The sequence below is a fragment of the Anolis sagrei genome, chromosome 3 (assembly GCF_037176765.1).
Source record: "Anolis sagrei isolate rAnoSag1 chromosome 3, rAnoSag1.mat, whole genome shotgun sequence".
NCBI lineage: Eukaryota > Metazoa > Chordata > Lepidosauria > Squamata > Dactyloidae > Anolis > Anolis sagrei.
This window is the reverse complement of record NC_090023.1, coordinates 269258483-269284277: the sequence shown is the minus strand read 5'-3', so window position 1 is coordinate 269284277 and position 25795 is coordinate 269258483. Positions and strand designations below refer to the sequence as shown.

Sequence of the window (25795 nt, the reverse complement as noted above, 5' to 3'; positions counted from 1 at the left end):
CTATCATAATGGTAACCATTAACCCATTGGATACAGCTGCTACTTCAAAATGGGAGTTACTTGTTGGTGATAGTGATGTAACCCGTGTGTTTGTGTCTTTTCCTGGCCAGGTCCTTGGAGGGCTCCCCACGGAGCAGCGAGGTCCAGTCCCCCTTGTACCTGCATTCCTCCAAGTGCAGCTCCTGCGGCTCCCAGTCCCCCCAGCATCCCGAGATGTGCCTTCACACCCCCAGCTCCAACTTCGGAGAAGAGATGGGCGAGACCCAGTCCGAATATTCCGATTCCAGTTGCGGTAAGTCCCGGAATCGCCGTTGTGACGTCGCATTTCCTGCTAAGGCAAAAATTCGTTGTGCCGGCTTCCTTCTGTATACAAGGCAGGCATCCCCAAATAGGGTTCCAGAACAGCTTCATTCTGCAAGATGTCTAGAAGCATACCTGAGCCCAGGTGATAGTTCTTTCGAACGCCATAAGGGCAGACCTTTGCACTCTCCAAAGATAGAGGTCCCAATTTTGTTGTGCAATAATGCAATAGCATACAAAGCTATTCTACATATTCTATTCCTTATGGTGTCATGGGAAGAGACAGGTAAGAACTGAGAGGAGAATTGCTGCAGTGTGACGTTGCGATAACAGCTGTGACTCGGTGTTACAGAATGGTGGAAACTAAATAGCGAGTAAGAAAGGTGCCCATTTGAATAGATAGATAGATAGATAGATAGATAGATAGATAGATAGATAGATGGAGATAGGTAGGTAGGTAGGTAGGTATAGGTTTAGTTCCTGGACTGTCAAGTTCACAACCACCTTATGGAGTACCAAACCATTTTACCATCTTTTTGGATCACACGGTGCTATACAAAATTCTTTTGCGAGGGATATTTGTGTTTCTGTTATATTTCTAGGCCTGGGTTTAGGTTTCAAAGCTTCCCTGGACAAGCTACTTCAATAAAAAATCAATAATAATAATAATAATAGTAATCAAACTGCAAAGACTCTGGCACAAGCCAGTCAAGGTGGTCCCAGTGGTGATTGGCACACTGGGTGCAGTGCCTAAAGACCTTGGCATGCACTTAAACACAATCGTGCTGACAAGATTACCATCTGCCAGCTGCAGAAGGCCACCTTACTGGGAAGGGACCACATGGGTCATCTAGTCCAACCCCCTGCCATGCAGGAACAGCACAATCAAAGTATCCCTGACAGATAGCCATCCAAAAATATCATTTCTGATGCCATCATATCCTACAGTTGGCACCACAAAAACCAAAATTTATAAAGTTACTTTTTTCAAAGTAGTTTGAAAGGTAGCTCATTTGGGTTACTCTACAACTTTTTATTACTTTCCATTATTGGGGGCAGCTTTAGAATGGGTAGCATAAGACCTCAAAAACCTCCAGTGATGCCTTCAAGGCTTGGATTCTTTTAGTAAACGCCCAAATGAGATCTGTTAGACCAGTTCTTGAACTGTAAGACAAGAATTTTGTAAACCTAATGGATGCAATTGGGTCAGCTCTAATTGGGAAGCATTACTCTTTGCACCAAGAAAGTACATTTTGCACAAGACTTTCAAAGTCTAATAACACCCTTGCAACTATGGCCTCCAAGAAACTGATGATTTGTAAGTCAGACATGGGCAAACTTGGACCCTCCCACAATTCCCAACATCCTACTGTAGGCTGTTGGGAACAGTAGGCTGTTGGGAATTGTGGGAGTTGAAGTCCAAAACACCCAGAGGGCCCAAATTTGCCCATGTCTGTTTGTAACTTTGTCTCCTGTGCCATGCTAGTAATATAATAATATATAATATAATATAATATAATATAATATAATATATTGTGTATATATAATATTTATAATATTATAATGTAATTCAATATAATAATAATAATAATAATAATAATATATTATAATTATATATTTATATAACATGTAATATTCCTAATAATATTACAATATAATGGTATAGTACAATATAGTAATATTTAATACTCATATTGCAGTATGCTAATAACATAATATATTCTGTGTATGTATGTATGTATATATATATATATACACACACACACACACACACACACATACATACATACACACACACACACATCTTGTAAGCCACTCTGTGTCCACTTCGGGGTCAGAAGGGCAGCATATAAATGGCGTAAATAAATAATAAATAACTACTCTCAGACCCAGACATCCCTGGAGAAAATGCTTCCCTTGACATTTGTAGGTCCTCCAGTGTGATTCTGTGGTCATCTTCTGGCAGGTTTTGACCTTAGAGTCGCACTGGAGCACATAATAATAATAATAATAATAACAATAATAACAATAACAACAACAACAACAACAACAACTTTGTTTATGCCCCGCCACTATCTCCCCAAGGGCAGCTTACATGAGGCCAAGCCCAACTATACATACATCAGTAAATCAACACAGCAATAAAATAAAATAAAAATACAATACAAAATCACTATAAATAACATATAAATAACACTTAGAGATGTCGAAGGCTTTCATGACCGGAATCACTGGGTTGTTGTAGGTTTTTCCGGGCTATATGGCCAAGAGGAGATTCCATCTGAACATGAGGAAGAACTTCCTGACTGTGAGAGCCGTTCAGCAGTGGAACTCTCTGCCCCGGAGTGTGGTGGAGGCTCCTTCTTTGGAAGCTTTTAAGCAGAGGCTGGATGGCCATTTGTCAGGGGTGATTTGAATGCAATATTCCTGCTTCTTGGCAGGGGGTTGGACTGGATGGCCCATGAGGTCTCTTCCAACTCTTTGATTCTATGATCTATGATTCTGGAGGCAATTTTTCTCCTGACGTTTCACCTGCATCTATGGCAAGCATCCTCAGAGGTAGTGAGACCTTACTACCTCTGATGATGCTTGCCATAGATGCAGGCGAAACGTCAGGAGAAAAATTGCCTCCAGAACATGGCCATATAGCCCGGAAAAACCTACAACAACCCAACACTTAGAGATGTCTAGAGAGACCTTTTTCAGACTGGTAGATTCTGGGAGTTGTATCCCCAAACGTTGCGTTGCTCTGCGCTCTCTTAATCCAAGAGCGACGATGGTGCCAAGAAGCCCCGCTAAACCTGTGTGCGTGTTTTGCCTGTGTGTGTGGTGCGGTGCAATGCAGTGCAGCCCCTTTTGCTTGCTTGCTTGCTCGTCTCACCCCGATCCAACTCTTCCTCTCTCGGTCTCCGACAGAAAACGGAACCTTTTTCTGCAACGAATGCCACTGCCGCTTTTCGGAAGAGGCTGCCCTCAAGCGACACTCCCTCCAAATGCACAGCGACAAGCCCTACAAATGTGACTGTTGCCAAGCCTCCTTCCGCTACAAGGGGAACCTAGCCAGCCATAAAACTGTCCACACAGGTACAGCCTCGCCAATTGCAGTGATCTCTGTCCAGGCAGGGGTGGTTGACCTGGGTTCGAATCCCGGTTCAGTGAGTGACTGGCTGGGTGACCCTGGGGGGCATTGTGCGGTTCTGTGTGTCATAAAGACTTCTTAAACTTTCAAAAAGCATTAGGAAAGTTCTTCTTCCAATTCAAGAGAGATATTGACAAGCTGGAATGTGTCCAGAGGAGGGCGACTAAAATGATCAAGGGTTTGGAGAACAAGCCCTATGAGGAGTGGCTTAGGGAACTGGGCATGTTTAGCCTGAAGAAGAGAAGGCTGAGAGGAGATATGATAAGGGCCATGTATAAATATGTGAGAGGAAGCCACAGGGAGGAGGGAGCAAGCTTCCTTTCTGCTTCCTTGGAGACTAGGACGCAATGGAACAATGGCTTCAAACTACAAGAGAGGAGATTCCATCTGAACATTAGGAAGAACTTCCTGACTGTGAGAGCCGTTCAGCAGTGGAACTCTCTGCCCCGGAGTGTGGTGGAGGCTCCTTCTTTGGAAGCTTTTAAGCAGAGGCTGGATGGCCATCTGTCAGGGGTGATTTGAATGCAATATTCCTGCTTCTTGGCAGAATGGGGTTGGACTGGATGGCCCATGAGGTCTCTTTCAACTCTTTGAGTCTATGATTCTATTTCATTTACAGTGAGGCAGAATATATCACAGACCAATACAGAGGGAGAAAAGGTAGACACACAGACCCTATAGCTACACTGGGTACCCAAATATTACATTTTGCTCAGCATTCACAGACATAAAAACTTTCATTCATCACTGTGCATACATTACCATCCCTTCTTCCTTTTCCTGGAAAAGAGAACCCAAAGTAGACCAGATTGTGTCCCTAGCAAATCTGCCATTCTACGAATACACCATCTCTCTCCATCTCTTGGAGAAGATGGTGGGTGGACTCCACTGTCTGCCACAATTTTGGAATAGTAAAGTGTCTCTTATATAGCAATATTTCAGTTGATGTGGTTTTGAAAGCTGTAAATGAAGGACAGGTTATTGTCGAAGGCTTTCATGGCCGAAATCACTGGGTTGTTGTAGGTCTTTTCGGGCTATATGGCCATGTTCTAGAGGCATTCTCTCCTCTAGAGGAGGGAATGCCTCTAGAACGTGGCCATATAGCCCGAAAAGACCTACAACAACCCAAAGGGCAGGTTGTTTGGCCAGCTAAAACATGCCGACTCCATCAGTTCCTGGACAGATGTTGACTTTCCTTCCTTAAGTTTTACTTTATTTATTTGTCGTGTTAGGACAACCAGTCAAATTATATTACATTTCTAACACAACAAAGCAAACAAACAGACAAAATACAAAATTTGTGAGTTTGCTAGTTGATTAAATGTCCTTTGACCAGTATCTGGCCACTTGGAGTGCCTCTGGTGTTGCTGCAAGAAGGTCCTCCATTGTGCATGTGGCAGGGCTCAGGTTGCATTGCAGCAGGTGGTCAGTGGTTTGCTCTTCTGCACACTTGCATGTCGTGGATTCCACTTTGTGGCCCCATTTCTTAAGATTGGCTCTGCATCTCGTGGTGCCAGAGCGCAGTCTGTTCAGCGCCTTCCAAGTTGCCCAGTCTTCTGTGTGCCCGGGGGAGTCTCTCATTGGGTTGAGGTTCTGGGTTTGAGCCTGCCACTTTTGGACTCTCACTTGCTGGGGTATTCCAGCGATTGTGTCTCTGTAAATCTTAGAAAACTATTTCTTGATTTAAGTCGTTGACGTGCTGGCTGATACCCAAACAAGGGATGAGCTGGAGATGTCACTGTTTGGCCAGCTAAAACATGCCAACTCCATCAGTTCCTGGACAGATGTTGACTTTCCTTCCTTAAGTGATAATTAGTTTTCCTTCTTAAGGAGGCTGGTTTGACTTCCTTAACGGATGTTGGTTTTCCTTCTTAACGTAAGGAGCCACTGTGTTGACTTCCTTAAGTTAAAAGAGTCATTGTCTCTGGTAATGTAAACATGTTGTTTTCCACCACTTGTCTCTGGTCATATCAGCAATTCTCATCAGCAACTTTTAATTATAGTTCAGCAGTTTCACCTCCTCTTAGTAGTTTTCCAGGCCTCATTTATTACGATGGCATCTTTAGGCTATATAGACCCCAACCATACTCCTTTCATCCAATTTCATTCAATGTATTGTTGAAGGCTTTCATGGCTGGAATCACTGGGTTGTTATAGGTTTTTTTGGGCTATATGGCCATGGTCTGGAGGCATTCTCTCCTGATGTTTCGCCTGCATCTATGGCAAGCATCCTCAGAAGTAGTGAGGTGAGGATGCTACCTCTGAGGATGCTTGCCATAGATGCAGGCGAAACGTCAGGAGAGAATGCCTCCAGACCATGGCTATATAGCCCAAAAAAACCTACAACAACCCAATTTCACTCAAACTATATCACATATTCACCATATCTCTTCTCTGGCTATATTGATTTCCAAACCTGAGGGTGCAAAATAATGATATTTGGGCTTAACATTTCCCATGAGCCTATAGCCAGCATGGCCAACGAGCTTCTGGGAGTTGGAGTCCAAAAAAGTAATTCAGAAATGTATCTACACTATAGAACGAATTCAGTTTGAGGCTACTTTAACTGCTACGAATCAATGCTTTCAACCCCTGGGAGATGTGGCTTTACAAGTTCTTTGTGGTTCCTCATCCAATTACAACTCCCAGGATTCCAGAGCATTGATCCCTGGTAATTCAAGTGGCATCAATCCGCATTCATTCTACAATGTAGATGCACCCTGATTTCCTTCCAAGCTCTGCACTGAAAAGAGGGGGTGGGCTCATAGTTGCTCTGTGAATCTCTTCTCCATTTGTAAAGCACTCTGTGATCTGTTTCAAAGGAACGACCCAAAACATTCAGTGATATTTGGTTAAGAAAGTGAGCCAGGTAGTCAACAGTTCAATATGGTGGCCTCAGTTATCCATTCCCAATGAGGAGACTATGCTCAGAGGGACCTCAATGGGCCACCCAGTCCCATCCCCTTCTGAACGCAGGAAGACACAATCCAAGCACTCAGGACAGATGTCCATGCAGTCTCTGCTTTGAAACCTTTGGGGAAGGAGATTCCACCAGACTCCCCCAGGCAGCAGCATATCACTTTGTCAAACTGCTCTTACAGAGGAAGTTCTTCCTAATGTTTGGGTGGAATCTCTTTTTCCTGAAGTTGGAATCTATTGCTCCCTTGTGTCCTAGTCTCTGAAGCAGCAGAAAACAACATTGCAGCACAGTCTTCAATATGATATCTTTCCAAATCTCAATCTTCTCCAGGTTCAACATCCCCAGCTCTGTAAACAGTTCCTTATAGGGAGCCAAAGTTTCCAGACCTTTGGCCATTTTGGTGGCCCTTCTCTGGACTCCTTCCACCTTCTCCACCTCCTTTTTGAATTGTGTCCAAAACAGGACAATGACCCTCTGTTCCTGTAAGGCAGGGTGGGGATGCATTTAGTATTTGGTCCATGCAATCTGGTCTTCTGTTATTCATAGTGCCTAGATTTCCTGCTACGAATCAATGCTTTCAACCCCTGGGAGATGTGGCTTTACAAGTTCTTTGTGGTTCCTCATCCAATTACAACTGCCATTTACTTGTCGATGCTTTGTGTCCTTGTTTCTTCCGTTGGGGCACTAAACGGGCTCTGTTTTATTGGGACAGGTGAGAAACCGTATCGCTGCAGCATTTGCGGAGCGCAGTTCAACCGGCCGGCCAACCTGAAGACTCACACGCGGATCCACTCTGGCGAGAAGCCCTACAAGTGTGAAACCTGCGGGGCAAGATTCGTCCAGGTGAATATCCATAGAAGCATAGAACCATAGAGTTGGAAGGGACTCCAAAAGGCCATCCAGTCCAGCCTCATTCTGCCAGGCAGGAAGACACAATTCAATCATTCCTGACAGATGGTCACCCAGCCTCTATCGATGTTCCTTTACTAGCTTGGTCAAAGATTTGACCCCTTGCATATAGTCTATTAGGGCTGGGCGGTTTCGTTTCGTTAATTCGTAATTCGTTAAAAATTCGTTATTTTTTTTGTTAACGAAGCAATAACGAACCATTCTGGAGCAACTTAAAAACGAAACGAATTTTTCAATTCGTTTCGTAAATGCTTCGTATTTCTTTATGTATTCGTTTCGTTATTGGTTTGAGGTCGTTTCGTTATTATTTCCGCATGTCTGGGGCAAGTTTTATAGTTGTTTTTTGTTTAATTAGTGAAAAAAAATTATAATATCACACCAACAGTCAACAACAGAGGGAGAGGGAAGCTTCAGAAGTTTTTTTAGCGTATTGCGCGATCGCGGCCGCCATTAACAAATCGATTCGTTATTGTTTCGTTATTGTTTTGTAATTTTTTTACCATTTACGAAATTTCGTAAATATCGAACTTTTTTTTTAAAAAAAATCGGAATTCTTTTAAATATCGAAACGCAAAAAACCCCAAAAAACGAATCGATTTTAGAAACAATTTTTGTTGTTGTTACCCAGGCCTATAGTCTATGGTTCCCAGATTCAAAGCATTGGAGCAACTTTGCACGCAAATTCACCAAACCTATTTACTAGGGATGTGCAATTTTTTGTTAGTCGTCGTAAGTCGTATCAAATTTGTTAAATTCGTATTTACGATGGGATATATGACACGTGGGTATGGCCCACTCCAAAAACTTAAGAATTGAAAATTACCCAATACTTCAGTGTTTCTCAACCTTCCTAATGCCATGACCCCTTAATACAGTTCCTCATGTTGTGGTGACCCCCAACCATAACATTATTTTCATTGCTACTTCATAATTTTGCTACTGTTATAAATCGTAATGTAAATATCTGATATACAGGATATATTTTCATTCACTGGACTAAATTTGGCACAAATACCCAATATACCCAGATTTGAATACTGGTGGGGTTAGGAGAGGGATTATTTTTGCCATTTGGGAGTTGTAGTTGCTGGGATTTATAGTTCACCTACAATCAAAGCACATTCCGAACTCCGTCAGCAATGGAATTGAACCAAACTTGGCACACAAAATTCCCATAAACACCAGAAAATACTGGAAAGGTTGGTCGGGCATTGACCTTGAATTTGGGGGTTGTAGTTCACCTACATCCAGAAAGCACTGTGGTCTCAAATAATGATGGATCTGGACCAAACTTGGCACAAATACTCAATATGCCCAAATGTGAACACTGGTGGGAGTTTGGGGAATATAGACCTTGACATTTGGAAGTTGTAATGGCTGAGATTTATAGTTCACCTACAATCAAGGACATTCTGAACCCCTCCAACAATGGAATTGGACCAGACTTTCAAGCTTCCAAAGAAGGAGCCTCCACCACACTCCGGGGCAGAGAGTTCCACTGCTGAACGGCTCTCACAGTCAGGAAGTTCTTCCTCATGTTCAGATGGAATCTCCTCTCTTGTAGTTTGAAGCCATTGTTCCATTGCGTCCTAGTCTCCAAGGAAGCAGAAAACAAGCTTGCTCCTTTATGCCCAAATGTGAACACTGGTGGAGTTAGGGGAGTATAGAGCTTGACATTTGGGATTTGTAGTTGCTGGGATTTATAGTTCACCTACAATCAAAGAGCATTCTGAACCCCTCCAATGATAGAATTGGGCCAAACGTCCCACACAAAATTCCCATGACCAACAGAAAATACTGGTGGTCTTTGGTGACCCCTCTGACACCCCGTCGTAACCCCCCCCGGGGGTCCCGACCCCCAGGTTGAGAAACGCTGCAATACTTTTTGATGTGAATTTTGTAAACTTCGGAAGGCTCCCAAAGTCAGTTTCATGTTCAGCACAAGCGAGCAAAGCAAAGCCAAAAAAGCTGCGTTTCCTCTTTAAATTAATGTCCTCTCGCCATTACGAGAGGAAAGCAGCAGGGAGAAAGCAGAGTTCGCTGGGAAAGGCACTGAGAGAGCATAGAATTCTGGGAAATGTAGTTTGGGAAGGTGAGGAGCCCTATGCTAGAGAATATACAAGGTCCTGAACTACATTTCCCAGAATTCGGTTCAGCATCAGGAAACCCCAATCAGGAGAGGGGAGAGATGTGCCCATCCTAGTACCTGCCTTCCAGAGTTCCAGTGAATGGTTGTATCTACAAAGAGGAGGAATGATTGACACTTCTAGTAAATCAGTCTCTGGGCTGGTCCGAGCTAGGCTGGGCTGGGAAGAAATCCTTCAATTGAAGATCTATTGGTTAATATGAGAGACATTCAATGACATAGCTAATTTTTTTTTTGAAAAAAATCCTAGATGTCTGAATATTTCTGAAAGTTGGGAGCAATGATGCCCTGTTTATCTTAGAATCATAGAATCATAGAATCATAGAATCAAAGAGTTGGAAGAGACCTCATGGGCCATCCAGTCCAACCCCATTCTGCCAAGAAGCAGGAATATTGCATTCAAATCACTCCTGACAAATGGCCATCCAGCCTCTGCTTAAAAGCTTCCAAAGAAGGAGCCTCCACCACACTCCGGGGCAGAGAGTTCCACTGCTGAACGGCTCTCACAGTCAGGAAGTTCTTCCTAATGTTCAGATGGAATCTCCTCTCTTGTAGTTTGAAACCATTGTTCCATTGCGTCCTAGTCTCCAAGGAAGCAGAAAACAAGCTTGCTCCCTCCTCCTCCCTGTGGCTTCCTCTCACATATTTATACATGGCTATCATATCTTGTGTTGTCGTATAGAAAGTTCAAGGAGATTGCGCTTGTAGTTTTTGTTTTTAAAATGTTTATAAAAACTTTGATAATTTCCTATCAGTCCGTGGATAAGTGAAATGTTCTGAAACTTGATGGGCTAACAGTGGTAAAGATGTTGTATAATTGCAGCAAGTTTCACCCCAATAGCTTTCAAAATGAGGGAGAAAAGAGCCCCAGAAGCTTCTCTAGGTGCACAATTACTATAACGAAAAAGTAACGAAATTTCGTTACTCTCGTTAGAGTGATGAAATGTTCACCAACAATACTTTAGAATGATAGAATCCAAGAGTTGGAAGAGACCTCCTGGGCCATCCAGTCCAACCCCATTCTGCCAAGAAGCAGGAATATTGCATTCAAATCACCCCTGACAGATGGCCATCCAGCCTCTGTTTAAATGCCTCCAAAGAAGGAGCTTCCCTTCACCACATTCTGGGGCAGAGAGTTCCACTGCTGAACAGCTCTCACAATCAGGAAGTTCTTCCTAATATTTAGATGGAATCACCTTTAGTAATGAAATGCCAGCACCCCTTGATTTTGTAATGACTTTTGAAACATATTTATTGATTGTACATGCCTAGCAAATTGTCCTCCAGAAAATTTGCCCTTGTGGAGGGCTATCTTGAGAGGAAGGTGCAGAATGTCTTTGAATGAAGATTAATGTCTTTGAATGAAGATTTGCGTCCCTCGTGAGAACCGAGCCTCTGACCTTTGTCTCCCTTTGCCAGGTTGCGCACCTCCGGGCCCATGTGCTGATCCACACTGGCGAGAAACCCTACCCATGTGAAATCTGTGGCACGCGCTTCAGGCACCTGCAGACCCTCAAGAGTCACCTTCGCATCCACACCGGAGAGAAGCCCTACCATGTAAGTACCATTGTTATGGGCTTGGAGGAACTTTTAGGGACCTTGCTTCCTTGATGACATGACACAGGACCTCTGGCTCCATGAGGTGCCCAAAAGTGAGCACACCATTGTGCTTTCGAAATGCCTTTGGGGTTCAATACCTTCAAAGTATTTAGGCTGCAGAATCAATCAAAGTGAGTCAAAAACAGAGCTAAATCTCATTATTTAATGTGTTTACTAATAATCAGGTCCATGCCTAAAATTGATTGTTAGCAGTTATTTTCCTAAAAGTTCACATTTTGTACTACAGTTATAGATTTTGTTGTTCTTGCTCCTTATTAAGTAATTCATTCCAAAAAAGATTTTGGGAGGTTGCGTTCATTGACTTTAATCCTTTTCTCTGATAGTCTGTCCAGTTTGGGTGATCTCTATGAGCACATATATGTTGTTGTTGTTGTTCATTCGTTCAGTCGTCTCCGACTCTTCGTGACCTCATGGACCAGCCCACGCCAGAGCTCCCTGTCGGCTGTCACCACCCCAGCTCCTTCAGGGTCAGTCCAGTCACTTCAAGGATGCCATCCATCCATCTTGCCCTTGGTTGGCCCCTCTTCCTTTTGCCTTCCACTTTCTCCAGCATCATTCCCTTCTCTAGGCTTTGCTGTCTCCTCATGATGTGGCCAAAGGACTTGAACTTTGTCTCTAGTCTCGTTCCCTCCAATGAGCAGCTGGGCTTTCTTTCCTGGAGGATGGACTGGTTGGATCTTCTCGCAGTCCAAGGCACTCTCAGAACTTTCCTCCAACACCACAGTTCAAAAGCATCTCTCTTCCTTCGCTCGGCCTTCCCTAAGGTCCAGCTCTCACATCCGTAGGTGACTACAGGGAAGACCATGGCTTTGACTAGGCAATGGATCTTTGTTGCCAGTCTGATGTCTCTACTCTTTACTATTTTATCGAGATTGGACATTGCTCTCCTCCCAAGAAGGAAGCGTCTTCTGTAGTATGTTAGATTTGTTCTTGTTGAAATGTATTGTGTTAGTTCTGGACAATCGGCTCTCTAATCTGTTGAGGTCCTTTTGAATTCTGATTCTGTCCCCTCGAGTATTAGCTCTCCCTCCTAATTTGGTGTCATCTGCAAACTTGATCAACCTGCCCTCTAAACCTTCATCCAAGTCATTAATAAAGACGTTGAACAGTACTGGGCCCAAAACTTTGTAAATTTCCTATTAATCTGTGGATAAGTGAAATGTTCTGAAACTTGATGGGCTAACAGTGGTAAAGGTGTTGTATAATTGCAGCAAGTTTCACCCTAATAGCTTTCAAAGTGAGGGAGAAAGGGAGCCCCAGAAGCTTCTCCAGGTGCACAATTACTATAACGTAAAAGTAACGAAATTTCGTTATCTGTGGATAAGTGAAATGTTCTGAGACTTGATGGGCTAACAGTGGTAAAGGTGTTGTATAATTGCAGCAAGTTTCACCCTAATAGCTTTCAAAGTGAGGGAGAAAGGGAGCCCCAGAAGCTTCTCCAGGTGCACAATTACTATAACGTAAAAGTAACGAAATTTCGTTATCTGTGGATAAGTGAAATGTTCTGAAACTTGATGGGCTAACAGTGGTAAAGGTGTTGTATAATTGCAGCAAGTTTCACCCTAATAGCTTTCAAAGTGAGGGAGAAAGGGAGCCCCAGAAACTTCTCCAGGTGCACAATTACTATAACGTAAAAGTAACGAAATTTCATTATCTGTGGATAAGCGAAATGTTCTGCAACCCTCTTCATGGCACCCAAACAATCACTTCTTGTACAGGGTCTGGAGAACAAGCCCTATGAGGAGCGGCTTAGGGAACTGGGCATGTTTAGCCTGAAGAAGAGAAGGCTGAGAGGAGATATGATAGCCAGGTATAAATATGTGAGAGGAAGCCACAGGGAGGAGGAGGGAGCAAGCTTGTTTTCTGCTTCCTTGGAGACTAGGACGCAATGGAACAATGGCTTCAAACTACAAGAGAGGAGATTCCATCTGAACATTAGGAAGAACTTCCTGACTGTGAGAGCTGTTCAGCAGTGGAACTCTCTGCCCCGGAGGGAGTGTAGTGGAGGCTCCTTCTTTGGAAGCTTTGAAGCAGAGGCTGGATGGCCATCTGTCAGGGGTGATTTGAATGCAATATTCCTGCTTCTTGGCAGAATGGGGTTGGACTGGATGGCCCATGAGGTCTCTTCCAACTCTTTGATTCTATGATTCTATGATATGCCGAAGTACTGCTGGGGTCGGGCACTCGATTAATTCCTCCTCTGTTTCGTTCTCCTTTCAGTGTGAAAAGTGCAACCTCCATTTCCGCCACAAAAGCCAGCTGCGGCTCCACTTGCGCCAGAAGCACGGGGCCATCACCAACACCAAGGTGCAATACCGCGTCTCGGCGGAGGTCACGCCGGAGCTCCCCAAAGCGTGCTAGAGGTGGGCGAGGGCGAAGGAAGGCGAGGGCGGCGAGCCCGGGAGACGGCGGCGGCGGCGGCAAAGACGAGCGAGTGGCGCGGAAGGGGGAGACGATGCCCAAAGGATACTTGCAACACTTTAGCAACTCCTCCACTGCTTTTAATTCGTTTTGTTGGTCACACAATGGAGTGCCTCGAAGAAGCCCAGAGCGCAGGCAGGCAGGCAGGTGGAACAGAGGAAAAGGACTGACGAATGATGAGAATACACGGGTTTTATGTTTTTATTATTAATATTATTATTATTATTTTGGTTTATTTCCCAGTTATGTGAATTTTTCAAGGAAAAAAAGATCTATATATATAGATATATATATATATGTATATGTGCGTAACAGCTGAGATTCTACCTTGGGTTTGCGTTGCGTCGGACTCCACTTGTGGAGCCGCAGATGAATTGTGATGAATGGCTCGGTTATGCCACTGAACCAAGATGTCAAATGTGCCACTACGTGGGCACGCACCTCCGTGCGCAGTGTGTGTGTGCCTGTGTGCGCATCCGTGCACATCCATACACGATTTGTGCCTACGTGCAATGTGCTCATCCATGCGCACCTACTTGCAATGGACATTACCGTATTTCTTCGATTGTAAGGCGCACTTTCCCCCCCGTAGAAAATTGGAGGTGCATCCTAGAATCACATGTATGTATTTCACAAGGAAGGAGCAGAGCATCATAGCAGAGCATCCTTGAAGTGACTGGACTGACCTTGAAGGAGCTGGGGGTGGTGACAGCCGACAGGGAGCTCTGGCGTGGGCTGGTCCATGAGGTCACGAAGAGTCGGAGACGACTGAACGAATCATAGAATCATAGAATCAAAGAGTTGGAAGAGACCTCATGGGCCATCCAGTCCAACCCCATTCTGCCAAGAAGCAGGAATATTGCATTCAAATCACCCCTGACAGATGGCCATCCAGCCTCTGTTTAAAAGCTTCCAAAGAAGGAGCCTCCACCATGCCCTGGGGCAGAGAGTTCCACTGCTGAACGCCATCAGTGCCATGTGCCTCTGCAGAAAGGCCAACTTTGCTTTCAACTAGGTATACATGGTTGACAGGAGGAATCCAGCCAATTTATGGCTGAAACAAGTATAGTGGACTCTCAGTTAACCAATACCCATGGGGATTAGTAGGTACTTTTTGGTTGCTTGGGAGTTACTATTAAAAATAGGAATAATTCATACCCCATAATTTTCCTTACGCTAAACTCTGTGTTGGCATAATAGTTGTGGGATTAACAGAACTCAAAAACCACTGGACAAATTGACACCAAATTTGGACACAAGACACCAAACAACCCGATGTATGTCCTTCACTAAAAAAAAACTGATTTTGTCATTTGGGAGTTGTAGTTGCTGGGATTTATAGTTCACCCACAATCAAAGAGCATTCTGAACCCCACTAACGATGGAATTGAACCAAATTTGGCACACAGTTTTCCCACGACCAACAGGAAATACTGGAAGGGTTTGGTGGGCAGTGTCCTTTGGTTTGGGAGTTGTAGTTCACCTAAATCCAGAGATCACTGTGGACTCAAACAATGATGGATCTGGACCAAACTCTACACAAATACTCAATATGCCCAAATGTGAGCACTGGTGGAGTTTGGGGAAAATAGAATCTTGACATTTGGGAGTTGTAGTTGCTGGGATTTATAGTTCACCTACAATCACAGAGCATTGTGAACCCCATCAAAGATAGAATTGGGCCAAACTTCCCATACAGAACCCCCATGTGGGCCACAGCAATGCGTGGCAGGGGATGGCTAGTATAAAATACAATAAAAGGCTGCGAAAAGGGAGATAAATTCATTAAGAGGAGAATTAAAACACGAGATAGGGTATCTATAAGATATTCAAAGTCATTACTTTTGAGAAGCAAAGCTTTGTTTTGGTTGTGTGCACCTTACAATCAAGGGAATGCGGTATTTGCCACATGCACGCAAATCTACATTCATGCGCCTCCATGTGCAAAGTGCGCCTCCATGCACCCCCCTACACAGTTTGTGCCTCTCTGCAGTGTGCTCCTCCATGCACACCCATTTACAATGTGCACCCGATTGCAAGGTGCGCATGTCCTTGTATCCATGCTCAGTGCACAATAATGTGCCATGTGCCCATCCATGCACTCGGCCCCATTGCACTACCTATGCACTTCTGCTGTTTTGAACCGTATTCTGCATTGGACAAAAACCTCCCGACGACTTCTGTTTGGGAAGTTCTACCCACAAAAGACAGACACTGATAGGATTCTGGCCAGCTATATCTATCCATATATATACGTTTCAAATATACAGTAGACTCTCGGTTAACCGGCACTCATGGGGATAGGTAGATGCCAGATAAATGCAGATTCTGGTTGCTTGAGAGTTACTAATAAAATAGGCCTGACTAATACTATAAACGAGACATGGGCACATTCAGATCTTCGGGTGTTTTTGGACTTCAACTCCCACCGGCTGTTAGGAATTGTGGGAGTTGGAGTCCAAAACATCTGAAATGCCAAAATTTGCCCATGCTTGCTATAAACTCTGCATTGACTTGCTATTAATATTGAAATACAATCATTAGAAGCAAATTAAGACCAACTTAATTGACTGTATTACGAGAGGTGGCGCAACATGTTAAAACTGCTGACCTAAAGGTTGGCAGTTTGAATCCGGGGAGTAGGGTGAGCTCCCATCTGTCAGCTCCAGCTTCCCACGCAGGGACATGAGAGATGCCTCCCACAGGATGGTAACACATCTGGGCAATGTCCTTGCAGACAATAAATTCTCAATTCTCCCACAGGATGGTAACACTGACCTGAAGGTTGGCGGTTTGAATCCAGGGAGCGGGGTGAGCTCCCATCTGTCAGCTCCAGCTTCCCACGCAGGGACATGAGAGATGCCTCCCACAGGATCATAGAATCATAGAATCAAAGAGTTGGAAGAGACCTCATGGGCCATCATCCAGTCCAACCCCATTCTGCCAAGAAGCGGGAATATTGCATTCAAATCACCCCTGACAGATGGCCATCCAGCCTCTGTTTAAAAGCTTCCAAGGAAGGAGCCTCCACCACACTCCGGGGCAGAGAGTTCCACTGCTGAACGGCTCTCACAGTCAGGAAGTTCTTCCTCATGTTCAGATGGAGGGTAACACATCTGGGCAATGTCCTTGCAGACAATAAATTCTCAATTCTCCCCCAGGATGGTAACACTGACCTGAAGGTTGGCGGTTTGTATCCGGGGAGCGGGGTGAGCTGCCATCTGTCAGCTCCAGCTTCCCACGCAGGGACATGAGAGATGCCTCCCACAGGAGGGTAACACATCTGGGCAACGTCCTTGCAGACAGTCAATTTTCAATTCTCCCCCAGGATGGTAACACTGACCTGAAGGTTGGCGGTTTGAATCCGGGGAGCGGGGTGAGCTCCCATCTGTCAGCTCCAGCTTCCCACGCAGGGACACGAGAGATGCCTCCCACAGGAGGGTAACACATCTGGGCAACGTCCTTGCAGACAGTCCATTTTCAATTCTCCCCCAGGATGGTAACACATCTGGGCAACGTCCTTGCAGACAGTCAATTTTCAATTCTCCCCCAGGATAGGATGGTAACACATCTGGGCAATGTCCTTGCAGGCAGTCAATTTTCAATTCTCCCCCAGGATAGGATGGTAACACATCTGGGCAACGTCCTTGCAGACAGTCAATTTTCAATTCTCCCCCAGGATAGGATGGTAACGCATCTGGGCAACGTCCTTGCAGACAGTCAATTCTCTCACACCAGAGGTGACTACAGCCAACCATTTTGTCTGGTTGCTTGAGAGTGCCGGTTAACCGAGAGCCTACTGTATTTGTGAAGGAGAGGGATTGTGAAAGACGTCTCTGTCTCTCTCCGTGTTAGGAAGGGATCGGAAAGGTTTCCTTTCGTTCGTAGAAATCTATATAGTGGAGAGTCAGGGAAAATACCGACTCTTTTGCGGCCAGAACAAAAATATAATCAAATGAGGAATGTATATCGTTTTACGGGAACAACATTTATTTTATTATTATTTTTTTGAAATGCAAAAAAGTTTGTTTGTAAACAAAAGAGAGCGGGGAGAGAAAAAGATTGTATATGCTATACGACATGGGCAAAGTTTGGCCTTCTGGGTGTTTTGGACTCCAACTCCCATCATTCCTAACAGCCTCAGGCCCTTTCCTTTTTCCCCTCGGCCGCTTAAGCGGCCGAGGGGAAAAAGGAAAGGGCCTGAGGCTGTTAGGAATGATGGGAGTTGGAGTCCAAAACACCCAGAAGGCCAAACTTTGCCCATTGCCACAATCAGACGAAAAGTAAACAAAGGAGAGGGCTTTAACTTTTTAACCAAAGGTGAAGGAAAATCTATGGCAGAGTTGTACATATATGAACATATATATAAATAAAGTATATATATATATATATAAAAATATCAACCTTTAAGAAAAAGATATATTAAATATATAAATATATATATATTAAAATGCACTGGAGTCTCCGTCTCGGTCTCTGCGGGCAGACGTCCGGTTCGGAGAGGCTTCCTTTGCGACAGAGCACTTAACGAGATATTTTACGAGAGAGAGAGAGAGAGAGACGCGCGCGAAAAAGTATTGCATCTGTATTAGTGAGGAAAAATATTTTGTCTAAGAGCATTTGAGTGTGTATTTGTATTTTTTTGCAAGTGAAGGTTTACAATTTACAAAAAAAAAATATATAGTGTGTATTAAAAAAAAAAACAACCAACGAAAGCTGCAGAAGGAATTTTAAGGAAAAAATAATAATATAAAGTGTAATAATAATTATAATTATATTTTTTTCAGGGTCCCCCCACCCACCCACCCCCCTAAGTCTGTATATATTATATGTATGTGTGTGTGTTTGTGTATAATGTTTGTTTGGGGTTCTTCGTTTCTCGTTTTTATTGTTTTGTTTTTTCTCACGGTGCCTTTCTTTTGCAACTCGGTTTAGAGCCCTGCTTTGAGGTACGATGATGGTTGGATCTTTTATGGAAAGCTTAAAAAAGGTATTGTCGAAGGCTTTCATGGCCAGAATCACTGGGTTGCTGTAAGTTTTTTGGGCTGTATGGCCAGGTTGCAGAAGCATTCTCTCCTGACGTTTCGCCTGCAGCCCTCAATCAAAGAGTATTCTCACCCCACAACAATAGAATTGACAAAACTTCCCAAACAGAACCCCCATAACAAACAAAAAATACTGTGTTTTCTTATGGTCTTTGGCAACCCGTCTGACACACCCTTTCAACCCCCCCCAGGGGTCCTGACCCCCAGTTGAGAAAGGCTGGCTTAGGTAAACAGAAAGCTTGGGCTGACAGGAGCTCACGCCAACCTGAGGCTTCAAACTGAGAAAGGCTGGCTTAGGTAAACAGAAAGCTGGGCTGACAGTCAGGAGCTCACGCCAACCCAAGGCTTCAAACTGGTAGTTGGTAGATCTTGACATTTGGGATTTGGTAGATCTTGACATTTGGGATTTGTAGTTGCTACGATTGATAGTTTACCCACAATCAAAGAGCATTCTGAACCCCACCAACAATAGAATTGGCAAAACTTCCCAAACAGAACCCCATAAGAAACAAAAAATACTGTTTTTGCTTATGGTCTTTGGTAACCCCTCTGACACCCCCTTGCAACCCCCCCCCCCAGGGGTCCTGACCCCAAGTTGAGAAAGGCTGGTTTAGGTAAATAGAAAGCTGGGCTGACTGTCAGGAGCTCACGCCAACCCAGGGCTTCAAACTGGCAGCCTTTCAGTTGGTAGATCTTGACATTTGGGAGTTGTAGTTGCTGGGATTTATAATTTTCTTACAGTCTTTGGCAACCCATCTGACACCCCCTTTCGACCCCCCCCCCCCAGGGGTCCTGACCCCTGGTTGACAAAGGCTGGCTTAGGTAAATAGAAAGCTGGGCTGACAGGAGCTAACGCCAACCACCATGACCAACAGAAAATACTATTTTCTTATAGTCTTTGGCAACCCCTCTGACACCCCCTTGTGACCCCCCCAGGGGTCCTGACTTCCAGTTGAGAGAGGCTGGCTTAGGTAAATAGAAAGATGGGCTGACAGGAGCTAACGCCAACCCCCATGACCAACAGAAAATACTGTGTTTTCTTATGGTCTTTGGTAACCCCTCTGACACCCCCGTTCACCCCCCCCCCCCCCGGGGTCCTGACCCCTGGGTTGAGAAAGCCTGGCTTAGGTAAATAGAAAGCTGGGCTGACAGTCAGGAGCTCACGCCAACCCGGGGCTTCAAACTGGGCAGCCTTTCAGTTGGTAGATCTTGACATTTGGGAGTTGTAGTTGCTGGGATTTATAGTTTACACACAATCAAAGAGCATTCTGAAGACCCACCAACAATAGAATTGGCAAAACTTCCCAAACAGAACCCCCATAACAAACAAAAAATTCTGTGTTTTCTGATGGTCTTTGGTGACCCCTCTGACACCCCATTGCGACCCCTCCCAGGGGTCCTGGTCCCCGGTTGAGAAAGGCTGGCTTAGGTAAACAGCAAGCTGGGCTGATAGTCAGGAGCTCACGCCAACCCAGGGCTTCGAACTAGCAACCTTTTGGTTGGTAGAGCTTATCATTGCTGGTGATTTACCAGCTGTGCTAAAGTCCGGCCCTTTCTAGTAATACAATCACAGTTCCTCTGGAGTATCTCATGCATGGTCCTTGCCTTGAATTCATGCAATGCTTTCCATCAGAATATATGTCTTCTCCCAATCTTCATTCCTTTTCATGGAGATGAGCATGGAAGACATCCTGCCATAGATGCAGGCGAAACATCAGGAGAGAATGCTTCTGGAATGTGGTCATACATCCCGGAAAACTTACAACAACCCAAGCTAAAAAGGTTTGGCCCAAAAGCAGTCCCTCGATGGGGGAAAAATATATATCAGGTGGTTCTTTGCGTTTCCTTTGTTTTCTTTTTTTTAAATTACTAAAAAATTTAAAAAGGTAAATTGGTCTCATGTTTTCTACACTTGTGTTAACAATCAGTCAATCTCGGGAGAACAGGGTCTGGGCTGCAACAAAACTTGCATTGATGCGTTTCTGTAAAATAATAGCTGTACAAACTCAAAAGAGAAAAAAGGAGAAAAAAATAAAACAGCAGAAAGCAACCATGAACGAGACTTTGTGCTGAGTTTTCTTTCGTTTGGCTCTGAAATCGGTGGAAGGGATGATGGACCCAAACTTGGAGGGATGGCTAAGACCTCAAAGGGGGTTACGGTTTGACCAGCAGAATCATTGAATCCTAGAGTTGGAAGAGACCTCATGGGCCATCCAGTCCAACCCCATTCTGCCAAGAAGTAGGAATATTGCATTCAAATCACCCCTGACAGAAGGCCATCCACCCTCTGTTTAAAAGCCTCCAAAGAAGGAGCCTCCACCACACTCCGGGGCAGAGAGTTCCACTTCTGAACGGCTCTCACAGTCAGGAAGTTCTTCCTAATGTTCAGATGGAATCTCCTCTCTTGTAGTTTGAAGCCATTGTTCCATTGCGTCCTAGTCTCCAAGGAAGCAGAAAACAAGCTTCCTCCCTGTGACATCTCCTCACATATTTATACATGGCTATCATATCCCCTCTCATCCTTCTCTTCTTCAGTCTAAACATGCCCAGCTCCTTAAGCCGCTCCTCATAGGGCTTGTTCTCCAGACCCTTGATCATTTGAGTCACCCTCCTCTAGACACATTCCAGCTTGTCCATATCTCTCTTGAATTGTGGTGCCCAGAATTGGACACAATATTCCAGGTAAAGTGGTCTAACCAAAGCAGAATAGAGGGGTAGCATTACTTCCCTAGATCTAGACACTAGGCTCCTCTTGATGCAGGCCAAAATCCCACTGGCTTTTTTTGCCGCCACATCACATTGTTGGCTCATGTTTAACTTGTTGTCCACGAGGACTCCAAGATCTTTTTCACACGTCTTGCTCTCAAGCCAGGCATTGTCCCCCATTCTGTATCTTGGCATTTTGTTTTTCCTGCCTAAGTGGAGTATCTTGCATTTGTCTCTGTTGAACTTCATTTTGTTAGTTTTGGCCCATCTCTCTAATCTGTCGAGATCCCTTTGAATCCTGCTCCTGTCCTCTGGAGTCTTAGCTATCCCTCCCAACTTGGTGTCATCTGCAAACTTGATGATCCTGCCTTCTAGCCCTTCATCTAAGTCGTTAATAAAGTTGTTGAACACAAGATGAGCAACACAAGTAGAGGACATGCAAAACTTAAATTTTACTCTTGTGCAGCGGAGTTCATGAAAAAGAAACAGCCATTTCAATAATAACACTTTATTTATATTCCGCGCTATCTCCCCAAGAGGACTCGGGACAGATCACAGTACACATACACAGCATTTTGTATAGACAGGACAGAGACAAACAGAACAGAATGTTGTTATGTCAACGTCTAGCTTTTTGGTGCCTTGGAGGTTGTGCTTACATCCAGCCACAGGTGGGTGCTGTCAATCCATCCTCTATGATTGTCGCACCTCAGAGTAATTCACCTTGCTGAAAAACACCAAACTGCATACAGCCAGTTTATTCTCACCACAGAAGCGACCAAAAGCAAGTTGCGCTATGCTACTCTGCTGCTGAGTATGCATGCCCAGTGAGGAACACATCTCACCACGCTAAAACAGTGGATGTGGCTCTTAATGAGACATGCCGCATTATCACAGGGTGTCTGCGCTCTACACCACTGGAGAAATTACACTGCTTAGCCGGCATTGCACAACCTGACATCCACCGGGAAGTAGCAGCCAATAGTGAAAGGACCAAGGTAGAGACATCTCCAGCTCATCCCCTGTTTGGATATCAGCCAGCAAGTCAACGACTTAAATCAAGAAATAGTTTTCTAAGATCTACAGAGATACTTGCTGGAACACCCCAGCAAGCGAGAGTCCAAAAGTGGCAGGCTCAAACCCAGAACCTCAACCAATGGCTGATACCAAATGAGAGACTCCCCCCTGGGCACACAGAGGACTGGGCGACTTGGAAGGCGCTGAACAGACTGCGCTCTGGCACCACGAGACGCAGAGCCAACCTTAAGAAATGGGGCTACAAAGTGGAATCCACAACATGCGAGTGTGGAGAAGAGCAAACCACTGACCACCTGCTGCAATGCAACCTGAGCCCTGCCACATGCACAACGGAGGACCTTCTTGCGGCAACACCAGAGGCACTCCAAGTGGCCAGATACTGGTCAAAGGACATTTAGTCAACTACCAAGTTTGCAAAATTTGTGCTTTTTTTATCTGTTTGTTTGTTTTGTTCTGTTAGAAATGTAATGCAATGGTCTGGTTGCTGATGACACGATAAATAAATAAATAAATAGCCAGTTTATCGAAAATAAAAGGTAAAAAGTTCTTAAAAGCAAAAGGTAATGTTGCAAAAATTGAATAAAAAAGCACTTTGAAGATTAATCCAAAAATGCACCAGCAAAACAAAAACCCAAGAGAACATGACAAAGTCCTGGAAACATGAACACAAGAACGCAAGGTAATTATAGAGAAATGCTATAGAAATCACTATTATAAATCATGCCGCTTGCCACCACTGTAATAAAGTATGTATAATATATCCCACCACTGGTACCAATTATAATGTATATACTATAATATCCCACAGCTGGACACTACTGTAAAGGATTATATATAATACTAGCTGTGCCCTGCCACGCGTTGCTGTGGCCTATAGTAAAACTTATCAAAGTTGAGGTAGATATCTGGACTATTATGAAAGAGAGGTACCTACCTATTCCTTCCCCCTTTTCCTCCCCCTTTCTCCTTTCTTCCTTCTCTACCTCTTTCTTTCTTTCACTACTTGGTTTCATCCTTCTCTCTTTCCTTCATTCCCTCCCCCTTTCTTCCTTTGCCTTTCTTCCCTCCCTGTTTGCTTCCTTCTTTCTCTTTTTATTTCCTTTTATTTCACCACCATCATAACAATAACAATAATGCAATGCATTGCCTCTGGGACCTGACACCTCTCCCATTCCCCCTAAAAGGGTCTCAGAGGAATAATAGCATCATCATCATAATAATAGAAATAACAACCTTTACCCGCCACGTGTTGCTGTGGCCAATCTTCCCTCTTTCTCTCCTTCTTTCCCTCCTTCCTTCCTTCCTTCCCTCCCATCTTTCCTTCTCCTCTTCTTTATCTCTTTCCTTCCTTTCCCCTTTTTCTTTCTTTTCTGCTGTCTCTCTTTTCTTTCCTTCCATCTTTCCTTTTCTTTCCTTTTCTTCTTCCTTCTTTCTCTAACTTTCCTTCCTTCCCCCTTTTTCTTTACCTCCCTTTCTCTTTCTTCCTTCTTTCCTTCCTTCCTGTCTTTCCTAGATTTTGACAGGGCGGGAAGGGGCGGGGTGGGGTTTGGAGGTGGTGTGAAATAAAAGGAGGTAAGATTGGGGTGGGGGAGTGATGGAGCGTGGGGTTGCGTGTGTGTGTGCGGCGGCGGGGGGAGTGGGGTTGCGTGTGTGCGTGCGGCGGCGGGGGGAGTGATGGAGTGTGGGGTTGTGTGTGTGTGTGCGGCAGGGTGTGTGTGTGTGCGGGAAGCAGCGCGATGGGGCTTGGAGTGAGTTGTTTTTCATTTTGAGTAGATATGTTTGTACCTTGTGGGTTGTGTTATGGGCACGGGGATTTTGGTTAAGTTTCGTTGGGGGATTTTTGAGTTTTGTTGTTTTGCCGTTTTGTGAGTGTGTTGTTGTGTTGTTTTTCATTTTGAGTACATATGTTTGTACCTTGTGGGTTGTGTTATGCGCATGAGAAGTTTGGTTAAGTTTCGTTGGGGGATTTTTGAGTTTTGTTGTTTTGCCATTTTGTGAGTGTGTTGTTGTGTTGTTTTTCATTTTGAGTAGATATGTTTGTACCTTGTGGGTTGTGTTATGGGCATGGGAATTTTGGTTAAGTTTCATTGGGGTTTTTTTGAGTTTTGTTTCCTCGTTGGATGCCCCTAACAAATTTATATATATAGATCACACCACTGGACACCAGTATAAAGTATTATATTATGGACAATGACACAAGGCTGGAGGCTTATTGATAATACGTCTGGGTAGGATGGATCTTCCCCAAAGATTTTCTTCTCCTCAAAAATCCCACCCCAGTGCCTCCAATATGGTAGCGAGAAGCTGTTAGATATGTGTATTGGTAGAGTGAACACTGCTTGTCTTTAAGCTTTCTTTTTGGATTAAAGCTGCCACCAACCTAAGTAGTTTTAGGATTTTTAAAATGAGTATTTAAGGTAAATTTTTCCCACTCCTGCCAACACTGCTTTTCCCCTGGCTCCCAAAATGGCTGTTTGATAAGAGGCTTTTCAGTAGTAACAAGATGTTAAAATGCTGGAATTATCACAAAAGCTTGTTGATGGAGAGATGTACAATAGTGACCTTTTTGAAAGTTAAATAGAAAAAGATTTATTTATAAAAACAGACAACTAACTACTTCTGAGAGGTACAAAAATGTAGCTTGTTACAAAAGTACTTCAGCTTGATGGTTGCTTGAATAAGTTTCTTCACTTCATTACAGACAGAGCTAATCAAGCAGATCTGACTGTTGGCAACAAAACCCTCACTCTACTTCAGAGAAATAGTAATGAGTTCTGACTAACCTATCCTAGGTAGTCCCCTGGGTTATTAACTAACTCTTCCCTACATTTCTTCCTGCTAACTAACCCAGCCTAGTGAGCTAATCTCTTGTGCCAACTCCCACAAGAAATCAGGTTGCTGTCGGGCCCTTTTCTTGTCAGCTCACAGCACTGTCTGACACAGTCTGGAGGCGGGTGGGAATTGATTTTGTCATTTGGGAGTTGTAGTTGCTGGGATTAATAGTTAACCTACAAAGAGCATTCTGAACTCCACCAATGATGGGATTGAATCACAACCTTAGATATGCAGATGATACCACTTTGATGATTGAACACAAGGAGGAATTGAGGAGCCTTCTAACCAAAGTGAAAGAAGAAAGTTCAAAAGCTGGGTTGCTGGGTTGCAGTTAAACATTAAAAAAAAAAACCCAAGATAATGGCTACCAGAGTAATTGATAACTGGCAAAGAGAGGGAGAAAACATGGAGGCACTGGCAGGGTTTGTATTTTTAGGCACAAAGATGACTGCAGCCAGGAAATCAGAAGGCGTTTACTTCCTGGAAGGAGAGCAAGGACCATACTCAATAAAATAGTATTTATATTTATTTATTTATCGTGTCCTCAGGAACCATACCATTGTATTACATTTCTAACAGAACAAAGCAAACAAACATTTAACCCCCCCCCCCCCCCCCACAGATTTTGCAAACTTGGTAGTTGGTTAAATGTCCTTTGGCCACTTGGAGTGCCTCTGGTGTTGCCGCAAGGAGGTCCTCCCTTGTGCATGTGGCAG

At 44.2% G+C, this 25795-nt stretch overlaps 1 protein-coding gene across 2 annotated transcripts in view; it reads left to right on the top strand.

Moving 5' to 3' along the window:
* BCL6 (BCL6 transcription repressor) overlaps positions 1–17027 on the top strand; it is a 55453-nt gene extending 38426 nt beyond the window's left edge. Inside the window, exons 6-10 of one of the 2 annotated variants that reach the window (XM_060767272.2) lie at positions 111–292; positions 3217–3384; positions 7072–7202; positions 10834–10971; positions 13255–17027. In XM_060767272.2, the coding sequence (XP_060623255.2) occupies positions 111–292; positions 3217–3384; positions 7072–7202; positions 10834–10971; positions 13255–13395 (760 nt within the window). In that variant the 3' untranslated portion in view covers positions 13396–17027. The remainder of the gene's footprint in view (positions 1–110; positions 293–3216; positions 3385–7071; positions 7203–10833; positions 10972–13254) is intronic. The other variant, XM_060767273.2, reaches the window with a different exon arrangement.
* The last annotated feature ends 8768 nt before the right edge of the window (positions 17028–25795 follow it).